Source organism: Rhinatrema bivittatum, chromosome 1, assembly GCF_901001135.1.
Source record: "Rhinatrema bivittatum chromosome 1, aRhiBiv1.1, whole genome shotgun sequence".
NCBI classification, from domain to species: Eukaryota; Metazoa; Chordata; class Amphibia; order Gymnophiona; family Rhinatrematidae; genus Rhinatrema; species Rhinatrema bivittatum.
The window spans coordinates 70,942,623-70,957,163 of NC_042615.1; the positions used below are offsets into that span (position 1 = coordinate 70,942,623).

Sequence of the window (14,541 nt, forward strand, 5' to 3'; positions counted from 1 at the left end):
CAGGATTTTACATTTTTGCCCAGAATTCCCCCAGGAGTAATATACACCCCCCCAATCCTCCAGTTTCGAGGAAAGGGGGCTGCTTAAATGTTTCTTATATCTCGAGCTCTGTGCACGGGGGGGGGGGCGGCAGTCTTGCTGTGATCGGAATGGGCAGCGGCTCGCTTTATAGCGAGGGAGTGCACTGCAGAGCTCTGCAGGGTTGCTAAGAGGTGTCAGATGATGCTCGCTCACATGACAGCCATTAAGAAAGGAGGCGATTGTGGCCAATGTTGGAACAACCTTGCAGCCCGTGCACAAGCCGTGCATGCTCCAGCCCGGCCGTGCGGGGCCGGTCTTGTGACCAGTTAATCACTTACTGTACGATCTCGTGCTGGGGAGCAGAAACCGGGAGCCCGTCCTGTCAGCTGCTTGCAGACTCGCAAGCCTGCCGGAGATGCATTGTCCTGCCCGGGGGAGGAACGGCCACAGGTGGCCGACCGAGACCCTTTTGGGCGGGAGCAGCGCGCGGGAGGCAGCGGGCTGCTGAGAGAGAGAGAGGGAGAGTGCATGGGAAAAAGCGCGCGGGAGAAGCCACCGAGAAGATGTGCGGGGCGATCCCGAGAGCTGGCGAGCACCCGGCCGGGAGCCCCGCGGAGCTGGCGAGGAGTTGCAGTCGCTGCTCCAGCCCCCCCAAGAGACTGTGCACAGGCAGCGGGCAGAAAGCCCGGGCTGCTGGGGAGCCGCCGACCAGGTAAGGAATAATTTATTGAGCAGTTTTTCTGCCAAACTTGGCCAGAGTAGGTAAAATACAAGAAGCAGAATGCGTGCGGTACAACGCAAACTGCTGAAGCAAAATTAAGTAGGGGGGGGGGGGGGGATAGCCTTCTGCGGGTGGGGAAAACCAGTGCGGTGGAGGGGCTGATTCAATCCCACCCCTCGGTTAGGCTGTGGGCAGTGCAGGTGCCGTTGCGTCTCCTGCTGCATTGGGCATAAAAAAAGAGAGTTGCACTTTCCCCCCAGTTGCCCTCTTTCCTTGCAGGGCTGGAGGGACTTGCTTCTTGGGGGATTTTATTAGTTTGAAGGATTTCCCATGCGTTTGCAAAAATCTTAGGTTGACTCTCCCTAAAAAATCTCCCCTCGCCGCCCCCTCCGGGTTTTAAAAGAGGGGGAGATGTAAATTGCAGGCTCAATGTGGCACCGTTAGTAATCGCAGAGCGTAACTTGTTCATTTACTCCATTTCGTGTTTGAATGTAGTGAATGGTTAGGTTTGTTTCAACTTTTTTTTTTTCCTTACAGAAATTGTATCCTAAATATTTACAGCGTGCACAGGTGCAAAGCAGTTTGATTTGATGCTGATAAGAAATCCGTCCCTAGAGTGCTGCCAGGCTGCTTGGGCCGTGCATTTCCCCACAGTGCTGCTATACTGAGCAGTCCCAATTGGTATTAAGTAGGCTATGGCCAGGAGCTGCCTCACTACCCCTCAGCACAGGGTTTGAGGATTTTTGGTGGGAGCTCTGTTATTCCGCATAGTTCAGCGGCATTGGCAGTACATTTTTTTGGATTTTGACATGGGGCATTTATATTTACTGCTGTTTCTCAGACCGTTTTGTTTTTGTTCTTTTTGTTTTTTTTTTATTACCCTGGACAGAATTAGAGCCAGTGGGGGCAGGGGGGAGCTTTAGTAAATCAGACCCCATGTTCGATCTTTTGTCATTTGATGGCCTTCTACGGTGATTGTGACTTTTGGCTATCTGAAGTGTTGTTGCCTGTGTGTTTGACCCGGAGTAAAAAAAAATCCAAAAAACAGTAAAAAAAAGAAACACAAAACCCAGTGAAAAGCAGGAGATCCAACCACTTTGATTGTCCTGACAAAATCCGGAGTCAATAATATAATAAGCCATCCTTTGCCCAGGTAAAAGGAATATAATGAGAGATGAGGAGGGTGTTTTCAGTCCCCAAAACATGTAGGAAATTGAAGGCCACTTCAAATTAGACTTGGGCCTTTCTATCAGAGCAGCACCCCCCTGGCCCATATGGTCGTGACTGAAAGGCCTGGCAGCTTCCAGAAACGTTGTCGTGTGTTTTAATCTGCTGAGCCAGCCCTGGCGCTGCCTGGCTACGTACGGTGTTGCTCCTGAGCCCCTCCGCTCTCCCCCCCCCCCCCCCCCCCACAGAAAATGTGCACCATGTACATTACTCGCAACCTCTGACTGACTTACCTCGGAGTGACAGGTTTTTGCCTCCCAGAATGTCATCTGTTATCTTGTTTGAGTTCTGAAAAAAAAGCAACCCACCAACAAAAATTAAAAATGGTGCTGCTTCATTTTTATTTTCTGTCTGCCTAAAATCTCTGGCACTGAGGCCTGCCTCCACTACAGATATTTTTGCATCTTTGATGAACTGGAAACACAGCTCTCTTCCTCCACCTACCAAGGAGTGGCCTAGTGGTTACAGCCATGGGCTGAGAGCCGGGGACACCTGGAGTTCAATTCCCAGGGACAATGCCTTGTGACTTTGAGCAAGTTGCTTTATCTCCCATTGCCTCAGGTCCCTGCATAGATGATAATTCTTTGAGCCAGGGAATTGTAGCACCTGAATTGCTAATGGTGCTATAAGCCAGCCGGAGCCAGTTTTGGAAAGGAAGAACTGAAATCCCAAAATTCATTAAGACTCATTGGAGCCGACCAATAAATCTGTGCGGGAAAACGGGAAGCTCAGTGTTGAGCACCCGCTTTCCTAACGCGCGCCCAGCCACCTCTCCTGGGTGCGCGATCGAATGTTTAAATGAGGGGTCGCGCTGCCAAGGAGGCGCTAGGGACAAATGTTGCTCCCCTAAGCACCTCCTTGGCAGCGGATGCCCAGGAAAGGTGGCTGTCAGCGGATTAGGAAAAGGGATGCTCATTAATTGATTCCCTTTTCCTAACCAGATCGCTGGCACACCTTTTTTTTTTTTTTTTAAACATTCTGGTCCTTTTGGTTCCTCCGACTTAATATTGCCACTTTTTGGGCTGCTCAGAAATTAACGCCTGCTCTGGGCAGGGGTTAATTTCTGAAGGTAAAAATGTGCGCATGGGGTACACACTTTTTTTTTTTTTTTTCCCAATCGGGGGAGAAGCCCCATCAACGTGCATTTGCCTGCGATGAGCGCTATTAGCTTCGTGGGCGGCTTGGACGCGCGTTTTGGATGCGCTTTTTCCTGTTAACCTTAAAAGGAGTTGGAGTTAGCAGTTGTGTAAATATAAGATGTAAATGTAAACCTCCTTTTTTTTGTGTCTGTTACCTTGTGTCTTGTATATGCACGTTCCGTTTTCTTTTTAAATAAGTAACTTCCTCTTGTTCCTTTTTGGGCTTCCAGCTTGATTCGAACTGGCACCTGCTGGAGTTTTGCTGACTTCAGCATTCTTTTGTGGCCACCTAGAATATTTCCCCCCGCCCCCCTCATTCTTTGTTCCCCGTTGCAACCCTCTTCTTTGTAATCCGACCATTGCAGTGAAAGTCCTGCACGAGGGCCAGGGACCACAGCTTCCATCAGAACCTGGTATTTGGGCACCATGAACCCCAGTGGTAGGTGTAGCAGTGCCGCAGTGCCTAGGATCCCCTCACCACCCCCCAACATCCCCAAACTCCTACAGCAAGCCCCCATCACCTTCCAGGCTCAGGAGCAGGGACTAGATGCAGAAATCAACCTGTGGTCACCTGTGTGGCAGCGTCAGAGCTGGCTCTAGGGCATATGTTGCTCTGGGCAAAAGTAGTCAATGACAACCCCCCCCCACACACACACACATACGCACGCACATTCTCCTCCTTTGCCCACCTCCCATCCCTCCAGGTGCGCGCACACACTCCTTTCCCCACCTCTTGGCCCTGCAGGCATTCTCCCCTCCTCTCCATCCTCCTCCCGCTGGGCAATCTCTCAGTGTATATAATAGACAAATTCTGAGGTCATCTCAATAAAAGCAGCACGAGCTCCCCACTGCCAGGCACTTTGGAAATAACACAAACCCAATAAAAAAAAAAACACATCCCAAACTTACATAGCAGACTTGCTGTAGTAAAACAGCACAAACTTTCAGGTTCAAACAGCAAAAATCCTGTCTATGAAAGGCAGCACTGCAGGTATTTCACTGGGCCTTACAATACCAATACACTTCCTACTGGGAAAACGGTAAGTCAGACTGCTTCAGATCCCTACACAGAAACTAAACACTAATAAAATACCTTGCTTCTGTCACACACAGAAAACATAGACATGCCCTCATCTATTATAGAACAAGGGGCCACAAATGAGAAATAGAAATAATTGTAAACAAAACTAGAAACCCAGGAAGCCAGTCTGTGCATGCAGTGTAGCATGTGAAAAAGAAATGCATTTACTTCTGTACCGTGTAAAATACAAAGGCATCAGAGACGCACATTTCCCAAAGCTGACATATTCAAATCACTGGACATTTTTTTTTCATCCAATTAGTTCTGGTCTTTTTTTTTTTTCCTGCTTCCCGTGCCTTTCTCTTCTCCATTTTTCCTCTTTCTGGGTTTTCTTTCCATTTCCTGTTTTTCTCCTTCTGTTTGCTTCACTTCCTCTCCTACGTCTAACATTGATCTTTTCCTTTAATCTCATTTCTCTGCTACTCTGTTCAGTCATAGCTAGATTTCACCTTCTCCAGTTCTCTCTGACCTAGCTTTCTATCTAACTCTCCTTTTTACCTCTCCCTCCCTTTCCCTTCCTCTCAGCCTTCCATCTCCCCCTCACTGATCTCCAGATATCTGACTCCATTGTTATTATCCCCAGCTGTTGGCTCCTTAATGACTCTCTCCAGCCATTGCCCTGCATCTTTTTACCTCTTTCCTTGCAATTTCTAGTCATATTTTCTTTTCCACCCTCTCTCACCTCTCCTCATACTACCTCTCATCTCTTACCCCCACTGTCCTTCCCAGAGCTCATAATCTCCCTATTTTCATCTTTTGCCTACCTCCCAACTTTCCATCTCCCAGTTTCATCCCCTTTCCTTGTCCTTCTTCCCCTGTTCTCACTCCTTCCCTAGTCTTCCCCATTTCTTCCCTCTGTACTCATCCCATCCCCAGCCCTCAATCAACTTTCTTCTGCCTCTTTCCCTCACCAGCTGGTCACTCACCCTTTCCTCTGGTTCCAGTTACTTTCTTTTGCATCTTGGTCCTCTAACCCTCGTCATCCTCTCATCCCTAATCCTCTCTCCAGCTCCTTCCCTCTCAGGTTTGGTCTGTCCCATCCTCAATCCCTTGAACACTTTCAATTTTCCCTCCACCAAAACTTGGTCCTTTCTCCCTCTCTGTTCCACCAGTCCTGGTGCTCTCTCACCCTTTCCCTCCTTCCCCATCCTGGGCTTATTCCCTTGTCTTGGATCGTTTATTCTACTTCATGCCCCCATCCTTTCTCCCTCTCCTTGTCTGCCCCATCGCCAGCTCATGTTGGTTGCCATCTTCCCCTGTTACCCCATATGAGGTAGGCTCCTGCTCTGTGCCCCCGATTCCTGGTTCTTCTGTGGACCCCTTGTAGCCAGCAGGAACAGCACTCGTTAGCACGCGTGCTTCCTCTGTTGCATGGGGCCAGCCTTGCAGTTTGAGCTGCAAGATTCCATAATCTCGCTCCTCCTACCGTGAGATTGCCCCAGCGTGGCAAAGGAGGTTGACGTACTGTCAAGTGCCCCTCCCCCTGCCAGCTGCGTGCATGGTGGCAATGGTGTGTGTGTGTGAGGGGAGGGAGGTGTGGAGGCATATGCAACCCACCAGACTTTGCGGAGGCTTAGCCACCTCAAAGCTCATCTTATACTGGATGCCAGTGATAACAGCTGTTCCCAGCTCAATGGGCGATGCTGAAAGCACCCTGCGCTCTCCTCCTCTTATGGTACCCTGGTGGCCACACAGCTCATCCTACCCAAGGCTGGCCCAAGTTGCCATTGAGCAATCCCCTGCTTTTTTTTACTTAATTGCAGGGCAAGCTGCCAGGTGTACAGGTGTCATTTTATCCAGTGTCCTCTCTGCCTACAGAGAAACTTTTTCAGTAGGACAGAAATTCGCCCAGAGGGCGGGATAGCGACAAGTAGGAGAGATGAGTCAGCAGACTACAGCGGGGGGGGGGGGGGGGGGGGACAGCCTACAGGAGTGATTGAAGCCAGATGAGAGAGACCTTGCTTCCAGCCCTGGTCGCAGCTCTGCCTTTTGGCTTATCGATTGATTGACTGTAATGGAGCGAAGGCGCCTGATGCATTGTTTCACAGGCAGCCAGCTACATGCAGACTGCCTGGCACTGGAGCTGTGAACCATGCAGGACAGAAGGGCAGCTGTCCCATTGCAACCCTGTACGTACCATGCAGGACAGAAGGGCAGCTGTCCCATTGGCTCAGCAGCTTTTGTGATGAGAGGGGGAAAGTCCTGGTCATCTGATAGTCTTGTGCTTTCTGATGGACCTTCACAGGGAGGTGAGAGAAGTCGCATCAAGGAAGGCTGCGCCTGAGGCTTTTGTGGATTGCTCATGCATACAGAGAAGGCAATGGGAATCGCAGAAATGGTGAAATAATATACTGAAAAAGATTAACTGGCATATTTGTGTGTGCATGTATGTTTTATAAATTGTGTATAATTTTTGTTTTTTTTGGATCATCCGCTTGGGACTTTGAATGTTAAAACACAAACTGGGGAGAGATGGGAGAAGTGCTAAGTGCTTCTGTGCAGTACCAAATCTGTTACAGATGAAGTTGATTGACAAGTGCAATTATTTTTCCCCTCTGTAATCTTGCAGTGTATTTAAATTATATTCCATTAAAACAGGATTGTGCAAGGCTTTTTTTTTTTGTTTTTTTTTTAGGCTCTGCAGCTTTCTCTCCTGTCTTGTGCTGTACTGCATTCTACATCGCATTCACTGCTTGGCATTAGCAAGTTTAGTTTTTCTTAACCTGTTGGTGGGGGTAAAAAAAAAAAAAAGTTGACAAATATACGCAAAAGTTTAACCAGTTTTCAGAGCGGACTTGTAATTTTCCCACCAAATCTACGTGCACAAGTTACACCTGCTAAAAGGTCTGCACAAATGTTTGATGAAAATTTTACATGCACACTTTTGAAAATGCAAAAGTGTATATATATATGTGCAACCCCCCCCCCCCCCTCCTTCCCAGCGTCATGCCTGGAATTGCCTCTCTCAGTCCAGGTGAATTTATGCCTGAGCATGACATACAGGTACATGTTTACCCCCCTTCATATAAAGCAGGCAGTTTTGAAAAGGCCATTTCTGTGCCTAAAATGCTGTTTTACCTGCAGGAGTCCTTTCTAAAAAATTACTCTAGTATGGTCCTGTTTGAAAGCAACCACACAGACTGTGCAAGAGGATCTTATCCATGAGATAAGAGTTCTTGTGAAGAGCTAGGAGACAGGTCACTTTTGTTTTCACCACAGATGAATCATCTAGTGACAGTGAAGAAAGGGGCCATAAACATTTTAGAAAACTGTAATGAGTCTGTTCAACCCTTAGCTTCTGCTTCCTCTTCATCCTTGCGTTTTAGCTCTATCCCTTCCCCACTCCCCCTTTTTTTTAAATCCTGTCTAGGACATAGGACGGAGGGAGACAGGGACAGGAATGGATGTCAGACCATGGATAAAGCCCCCTCACGAGACACCCCCTCAGGATGGTTTCAAACCCGTCGGAATCCACGGGCATCGATATTTCCAGCTTCCCTCTCTCTCTCTCTCCCCCCAGTTGAATTGTCACTGTTGCAGAAAGGTCTTTCTTCTGTTCCTTCGGTCAACTATGATCCGATACAGAAGAGGGTATATGAAATTTCAAAGCCGTTCGTATGCCTGAAACACTGTTTTCCTAGCGTGTAGCAGATGGACTCAAAACAAATGGGTATAGTGTGCTCGTGCTAGCAGTTGGAGACGGATCTGACGTCAGCACGGTTACATATACCCCCACAGGAAGTGTAGCAATTCAGTAATTTCCGTCTCCAAAGCAGTTTGGAGCTACCTCACGCTCGCTGAGCGTGTTTCCAAATTCTAACGACTAAATTCCTAGAAAGAAGTTATCAAGGCAGCCTACATAGAGGCGGGAAAACCACTGCCTCTACAGGTCAAGGCTCATTCTACCAGAGCACAATCGGCCTTTTGGGCAGAAGCTAAGCTGCTGTCGCCTGCAGAGATATGTAAAGCGGCGACGTGGTCCTCCCTCCATACCTTCTCCAGATTCTACCGTCTGGACGTCCAGGCCAGGGAGGACACAGCATTTGCGAGGGCAATCCTAAACGGTCCTCGGGCAGCCTCCCGCCCAGTCCGGGAGTAGCTTTTTACATCCCACTTGTTTTGAGTCCATCTGCTACACACTAGGAAATGTAGAGATTACTTACCTGATAATCTCGTTTTCCTTAGTGTATGCAGATGGACTCAGCATCCCGCCCGGCTGCCGGCATACATGGGGATTCACCGACTCACGGTAAGCCATGTTTTCTTATAATAGGCCATCCACCCTGCCGGGTGTCGACGCCTTCCGGTTGAGAACACTGGCGGTCTCCAGCTACTATCAATCGGTCAGGTTAATCCTGTTCATTTAATCGATCGGTCAGCTACAGCTTTTGCAAGGAAGATTACTGAATTGCTACACTTCCTGTGGGGGTATATGTACCCGTGCTGATGTCAGATCCGTCTCCAACTGCTAGCACGCGCACACTATACCCATTTGTTTTGAGTCCATCTGCATACACTAAGGAAAACGAGATTATCAGGTAAGTAATCTCTACATTTCTGCATGTCTGCTATAAAACAGGCCTGGGCTCAGTGCAAGAGTTATACGTGTGAGACAATTTCCCATGTACTTGCGTGTGCACTGAAGAGGTGATCCGGGAGGGGGGTGGCGTGTGTGTGGAGTTGAGACTCATGTAAATATTTTTTTGTTTTAAAAAGTATGCGCCCAAGTTACACCCTGCAGAGAGCTGCTGTAACTTTGTGCAAGGTAAGTTGTGCGCATCCCGTACCAGTTACCTGAGCGCTTTCGAAGAGAGCCTTGTGCACGTAGGTTTGCTTTGAAAACCTTGGCTAGAGTCTGCGTGTACAAGTGAAGTCCATGCAGACTTTAGCCCTACCCGCACTGCTGTAAAATGACCCTCTAGGTATCCAGCAATCAGAAATACAGATTGTCTCTTCCCCCCCCCCCTTCCACCCCTAAATAGAAATAGATGTTGTTTCTATTACTGGCAAGTTTTTAGCATTGGCAGAACCAGGAAGAGGGTGGGTGGGGCACATTCTAGGTGCTCTTGCATTTTTCATGCTGTTATGGGGGGGAAAAAAGGGAAAAGGGGCTTGAAAAAAAAATTTGAAGAGTGTTCAAGGATTTGAAAAATGAGCTTCAGTAGCAAAAAGTGTAAAGTTATGCGTTTGAGGTCGAAAACCATTGGTTATGTATAATTTAGAAGGACAGGAGCTGTGAACTTAAACCAAGAATAAGATCTAAGGGGAGTAATCTCATGTGACCTGAAAGTAGTCAGTCAATGTAGTAAAGCGACAGGGAAAGCTAACAGTAGGCTCAGTTGCACAAGAAAGCATCAGCAGCAGGAAACAATATTAGAAAGATGTACACAATATTTCCAAAGGTATTCTGTACATAACCCTATATCAGTGATTCTCGACCCAGTCCTTGGGACGCATGTAGCTGTCTGGTTTTCAGAATATCTGCAATAAATATGCATGAGGTAGGTTTGCATGCGCTGCTTCCATTATATGCAGCTCTGTCTCATGCATGTTGGTTGTGGACGTTCTGAAAACCTGAGTGGCTGGATGTATCTCCAGGAATGGGTTGAGAACCACCACCCTATAGCACTCTTATACAATTCCCCCCTACAACACATATACAGTCCCCTACCAAGCCAATTCTCTTATCTCACTAGACCCTCCCCACACTCCTCATCCCCAGTTGACTCTTCTCCCATTCCATACATCTCTCAACAATACTGATCCAGAACGAGTTGTAAGGGTATAAGGGATGTGTGTGTGTGTGTACGTGCAGCAGCCATATATGAGAGAATGTGTGTTCAGGGTGTGGGGTGAGTGTGTTTGCTTCAGGTTGTGTGTGTGTGTGTGCCGGCTTATATGTGTGTGTTCAGGCTCCAGCCATCTGTGGGGTGTGTGTGCTTTAGCCACTAGGGGAATGTGCAGGTTGTGTGTGCTCCTGTTGCCAGCTCTTTCTGTCCATTGAATTTTACGCTTTCCACGCATGTGCACATGAAAGAGGACACAGAGAGGGATCTTTGTTGGGCATGTAATGTTTTCTTCACTGTAAAGAATTCCTAAAAGGAAGGAGATCCACCTTGAGTACTGTTCTGTTCCGGAGGTTGTACCTTTTATGAGGGCATTGAGTGGATGGAAGCAGGTCAGCGGAGGAGGGCTACAAAAATAACGGCCTGCAACACAAATCCTACGCCGAAATGTACTCGCCGGAGGAAAGAAGGGAAAGGGGTGATATGATAAGACATATTCAGTGTTTGGCAGGTTTCAGTAAAAAGAGGGAATCTTTTTTCCATAGAAAAAAATTTCATGGCTTGGGGGTCGTGTTTGGATGGAGAAAGAATCAGAGAAAATGCTGCTTTATTAAGATGGTGGCAGATGTTTGGAATGACCTTACCAACAGAGCAGAACTCGGGCATGCTTAGGATAAGTGGATGGTGGTAGAAACAGGGTTGGGTAGTATTGCAAGGAGCCTACCTTTCATTCCATGGAGAGTAGAGGCAAGGGGGAGAGCTGGTGAGGAGGAAGAAAACCTGTGGCTAAAGGAAGCAGGAGCTAGCAACACTGCTGGCTGTGTTGGAACCAATAATTTACAACTGCCTAGAAACAAAACCGAGTCAGTGCTGGCAGGCTGGTAGTGGCCATTTTCTGTTCAGCAAGGTTATAGGAGAAGACAAGAGGCAGATAAAAAGAACACAGACACAACCAAGTGACACTGCAGGCCATGGTGTAGTTGAACTGGTTACCAGCAAGTTACTGGTTAGGCCCCAGAAACCAGCCAGATTGGTGGTGACCAGGCACCAGATAGCAAGGCCATGGGGTCCTGGGAGATGGATGTTCGGGCAAGAAATTCAGTAATTTTGGTAGCTGTTTAGATTATTGCAGTGCTCGGCGGTGAGAAATTGGTGGGGAGGGGATATTGGTTATTAGGTTAAATATGGCATCTTGTTTGCCTATTTACAAAGGTTAATAATGAAGCAATGAAAATAAAATAAAAAAATAGACTTGGATTAGGAGCGATATTCTACAGTTGGGTGAGGTTCTGTAGCTGGGATGTGTCCTTGGCAGTGTGGCCCAAGATAACTGGGCAGACCGAATGAACTGTCTGGTCTTCGTTTTCCATTATTTTCTATGTTACTGTGTCATCTGTGTTGGTCCTGCTATTTCTGTAGTAGGTTGTTGGTACTAGTTGTTTGTTCAGTGCTATTAGATGTATGCAGCGCTATACAGATACACATAAGAGATGGTTCCTGCTCTATGGAGCTTACGGTCTTTGCCAGAAAATTCTTGGCTAACTGTTAGTTCTGAAGAATTATTTTAGTGCTTTTGTTAAAGTGAACCCTACACTACTTGGGTAGCCCGAGATTGCTTGCCTGGTTGTTAGGTCTCCAGAGGTGGAGGCTGGTTCTCCAAGCTGCACTGCTGCCTAAACTGTACATCCTGTTTCGCTTTGCTGCATGACCCCTGTGCTGAGTGAAGTGTACAGTCTTATGGATAAAAAAGCACAGATAGTGAAGGAATTTTGTATTCACGTTGCACTCTTTCCTTCTCGCCCCTTTACCAAGAATTTGCCCATGGTCTGTGCATGTTCCTTGCTTGGAAACGGGCTTGGCCTCTTGCTCTTTGGGCCACAGACAAGGATAAAAGACTGTTGTATGCTGGGCCGTCAGGCTGCTGCTGGATCAGGGCACTGCTACAGCTGGCTGCCAAGCCTCAGAAAGTGGATACCCTGTATCACCCCATGCAAAATGAAAACACACTGCTGTAATGCGTGCCTAGGAAGGCTGTGCACAATTTTTAACAAGGGCTTCATTTATACCATGAATGAGATTTACTCGTGAGGGCAGTAGTTGGAACATTTTTATGTGGATAAAATTGCTCCTCTCCCTTGGTTAATAAAAGTACGAGCACTGTTTACTTTTACCTGCACAAAAATGGGGCGGAGTTGGGTCAGGGGAGTGAAAGTTTGCGCTGCTACCCTGAACCTGCTCCCAGGCCGGTGCACAATACCCAGGTGGCTTTTGTTACCTGCGTTCTGGGCACTGGCCAAGATTTTCAAAGGGAAATTCTGCGAGGCGCTTCCGTGGGGAGAGTCCTTACTTACCCTCCTCAGTTTTGATGGGTGGGGGGTTTTTTTTGGGTTGTTTGTTTTTGTTTTGTTTTCTGTTTGGATTTTCACCTGAACTCCACAAATCTAATTTCTTCACTCCGTTTTCAAGGCTACCCTTGTAAGGCTTGCCGGTTTTAGCAAACGGACTCCAGCACTGTGCACGGGGGCTATCTGCCCGTGAGAGTGGGAGAGCGAGTTTTGGCACCCACCCTGCTCTTCAGCTCGGTTAGCAGAAGGCGGCTTTCTGGAGTCCAGCGGCGTGATGCCTTGGCAAATGACCAGAAGACTCTCCCTGGGTGTTTTTTCAGGCATAGGACAACAAAAGAAGCTGCTGAGAGGACAAAGCTCTGATCATTTTTTTTTACATAATGCACTTGGTCACTCTGCACTAGCGTGGCTGTGATTTTTTTTTTTTTTTTAAGTGATAAAAAAAAAGATATATATGTACTTTAAAGTTATTGCTAACTTTACAAATTGAAACAGGGCATTGACATTGTAGTCATAAACCCATTGCTGATAACAATCTCTTTATTTTACCTAATACTTTTTCTGATTGCTCTCTGGGGCGTGACAGGAACTTTTTTTTTTCCCAAACTGAGGAGCAATCTGACAGCTGTTTGCCTTCCTCTGACAAGCCAAGTCATTTCCTAAACTTGGAATTTTTTCTCAAAATATGGGCATCCGAGCCACCCACGCCATCTGCCTTCACACTGACTGAAACGCATACCGATAAAACAATAAACTGTTGGATTCAAAATTGGCTACAGTTTTGTTTATCACACTTTCATATACATGACCTTGACCAAAGCAATATTAATACCTAACTCGTTGCCCTATGAGCATCTGCCACGCCCCCAGCAAATATGCCCACCCCAGGCTACCCAGCCTGCAGGCGTCCAGCAGCATCACCACTGCCAGCATGTGAGGTGCCCACTACATTCCAGCAAGGCACGCACACAAATGCGATTATCCCAGCCAAACTTTCTAACTAAATGATGAGTGATCAGCTCCCCCCGGCCAATCCATTGAAGGAAGAGAGTATAAGTTTCCTCGGGTAACACCAGCAAGATATAAATCCAGCTGTGACAAACAGAAGAAAAATACAGAAGAAACGCAAAAGCACCACAGGGAGGGTGGGCGGGAACCTGAAAAACAAGAAAGGAAATGGGGAGAAAAGCGCTGGAACATGGACTCACGCCCCCATATCCCCAATCCCATGTACCAGATACCAAGCCCAGCATTCTCAGTGGAGCCAATCAAAGCACAACAAACCTTGTATGCTTTGAATGAACATAAGAACATGCCATACTGGGTCAGACCAAGGGTCCTTCAATCCCAGCATCCTGTTTCCAACAGTGGCCAATCCAGGCCATAAGAACCTGGCAAGTTCCCAAAAACTAAGTCTATCCCATGCTACTGATGCTAGTAATAGCAGTGGCTATTTTCTTAAGTCAACTTAATTAATAGCAAGTAATGGACTTCTCCTCCAAGAACTTATCCAATCCTTTTTTGAACCCAGCTACACTAACTGCACTAACCACATCCTCTGGCAACATATTCCAGAGTTTAATTGTGCATTGAGTGAAAAAGAACTTCCCCCGATTAGTTTTAAATGTGCTACATGCTAACTTCATGGAGTGCCCCCTAGTCCTTCTATTATCCGTAAGAGTAAATAACCGATTCACATTTACCCGTTCTAGACCTCTCAAGATTTTAAACACCTCTATCATATCCCCTGGGAAACGAGAAGCCCCCCATGTGATCCCACCACGATCCCCCCCCCCCCCTCCCAAAACAAAACCACTAGAGGATGCGTGTGGCAGGGACAAGAGACCACATTGCCATGGGCAAACCCGGATCTGTCCAGGCCCGCCCTGTCAGAGGATGCCTTTCAACCAAACTGAAACTTGCAAGTTACTGTACATAATTTCTGGAATGACTTGCTTTGCCACAGCTAAGGATTCTCTGTCCTTTTCTCCTACCCCATCATAACATGTGGTTCAGATACTTCTCATAAGCTGGCTGTGTACATACATCCCAGGTTAAGGTGACTTACTTTCCCTATAGGTTTTGAAAAGCATAATGTTATTTATGGTGTCTCTTGTTGTTGTTGTTGTTGTATTCACAACAAAAGAGAACATTTTCGGTATCTTTCTCTACACTGTAGATAGCAGTATTTGAGTATATCACATGCACAAGCTACTTTGAG

General features: G+C 47.2%; 1 protein-coding gene across 4 annotated transcripts in view; it reads left to right on the forward strand.

The window, feature by feature from the left end:
• FNIP2 (folliculin interacting protein 2) overlaps nucleotides 1-14,541 on the forward strand; it is a 173,289-nt gene that overhangs the window by 59,001 nt on the left and 99,747 nt on the right. For 2 of the 4 annotated variants that reach the window (XM_029616767.1, XM_029616854.1), the window contains exon 1: nucleotides 280-733. The exons of 1 other annotated variant lie outside the window; for it this stretch is intronic. In XM_029616767.1, coding sequence (XP_029472627.1) covers nucleotides 585-733 — 149 coding nt within the window. In that variant the 5' untranslated portion in view covers nucleotides 280-584. Of the gene's footprint in view, nucleotides 1-277; nucleotides 734-14,541 lie in introns of those variants that run through there. One more of the 4 variants, XM_029616929.1, reaches the window with a different exon arrangement.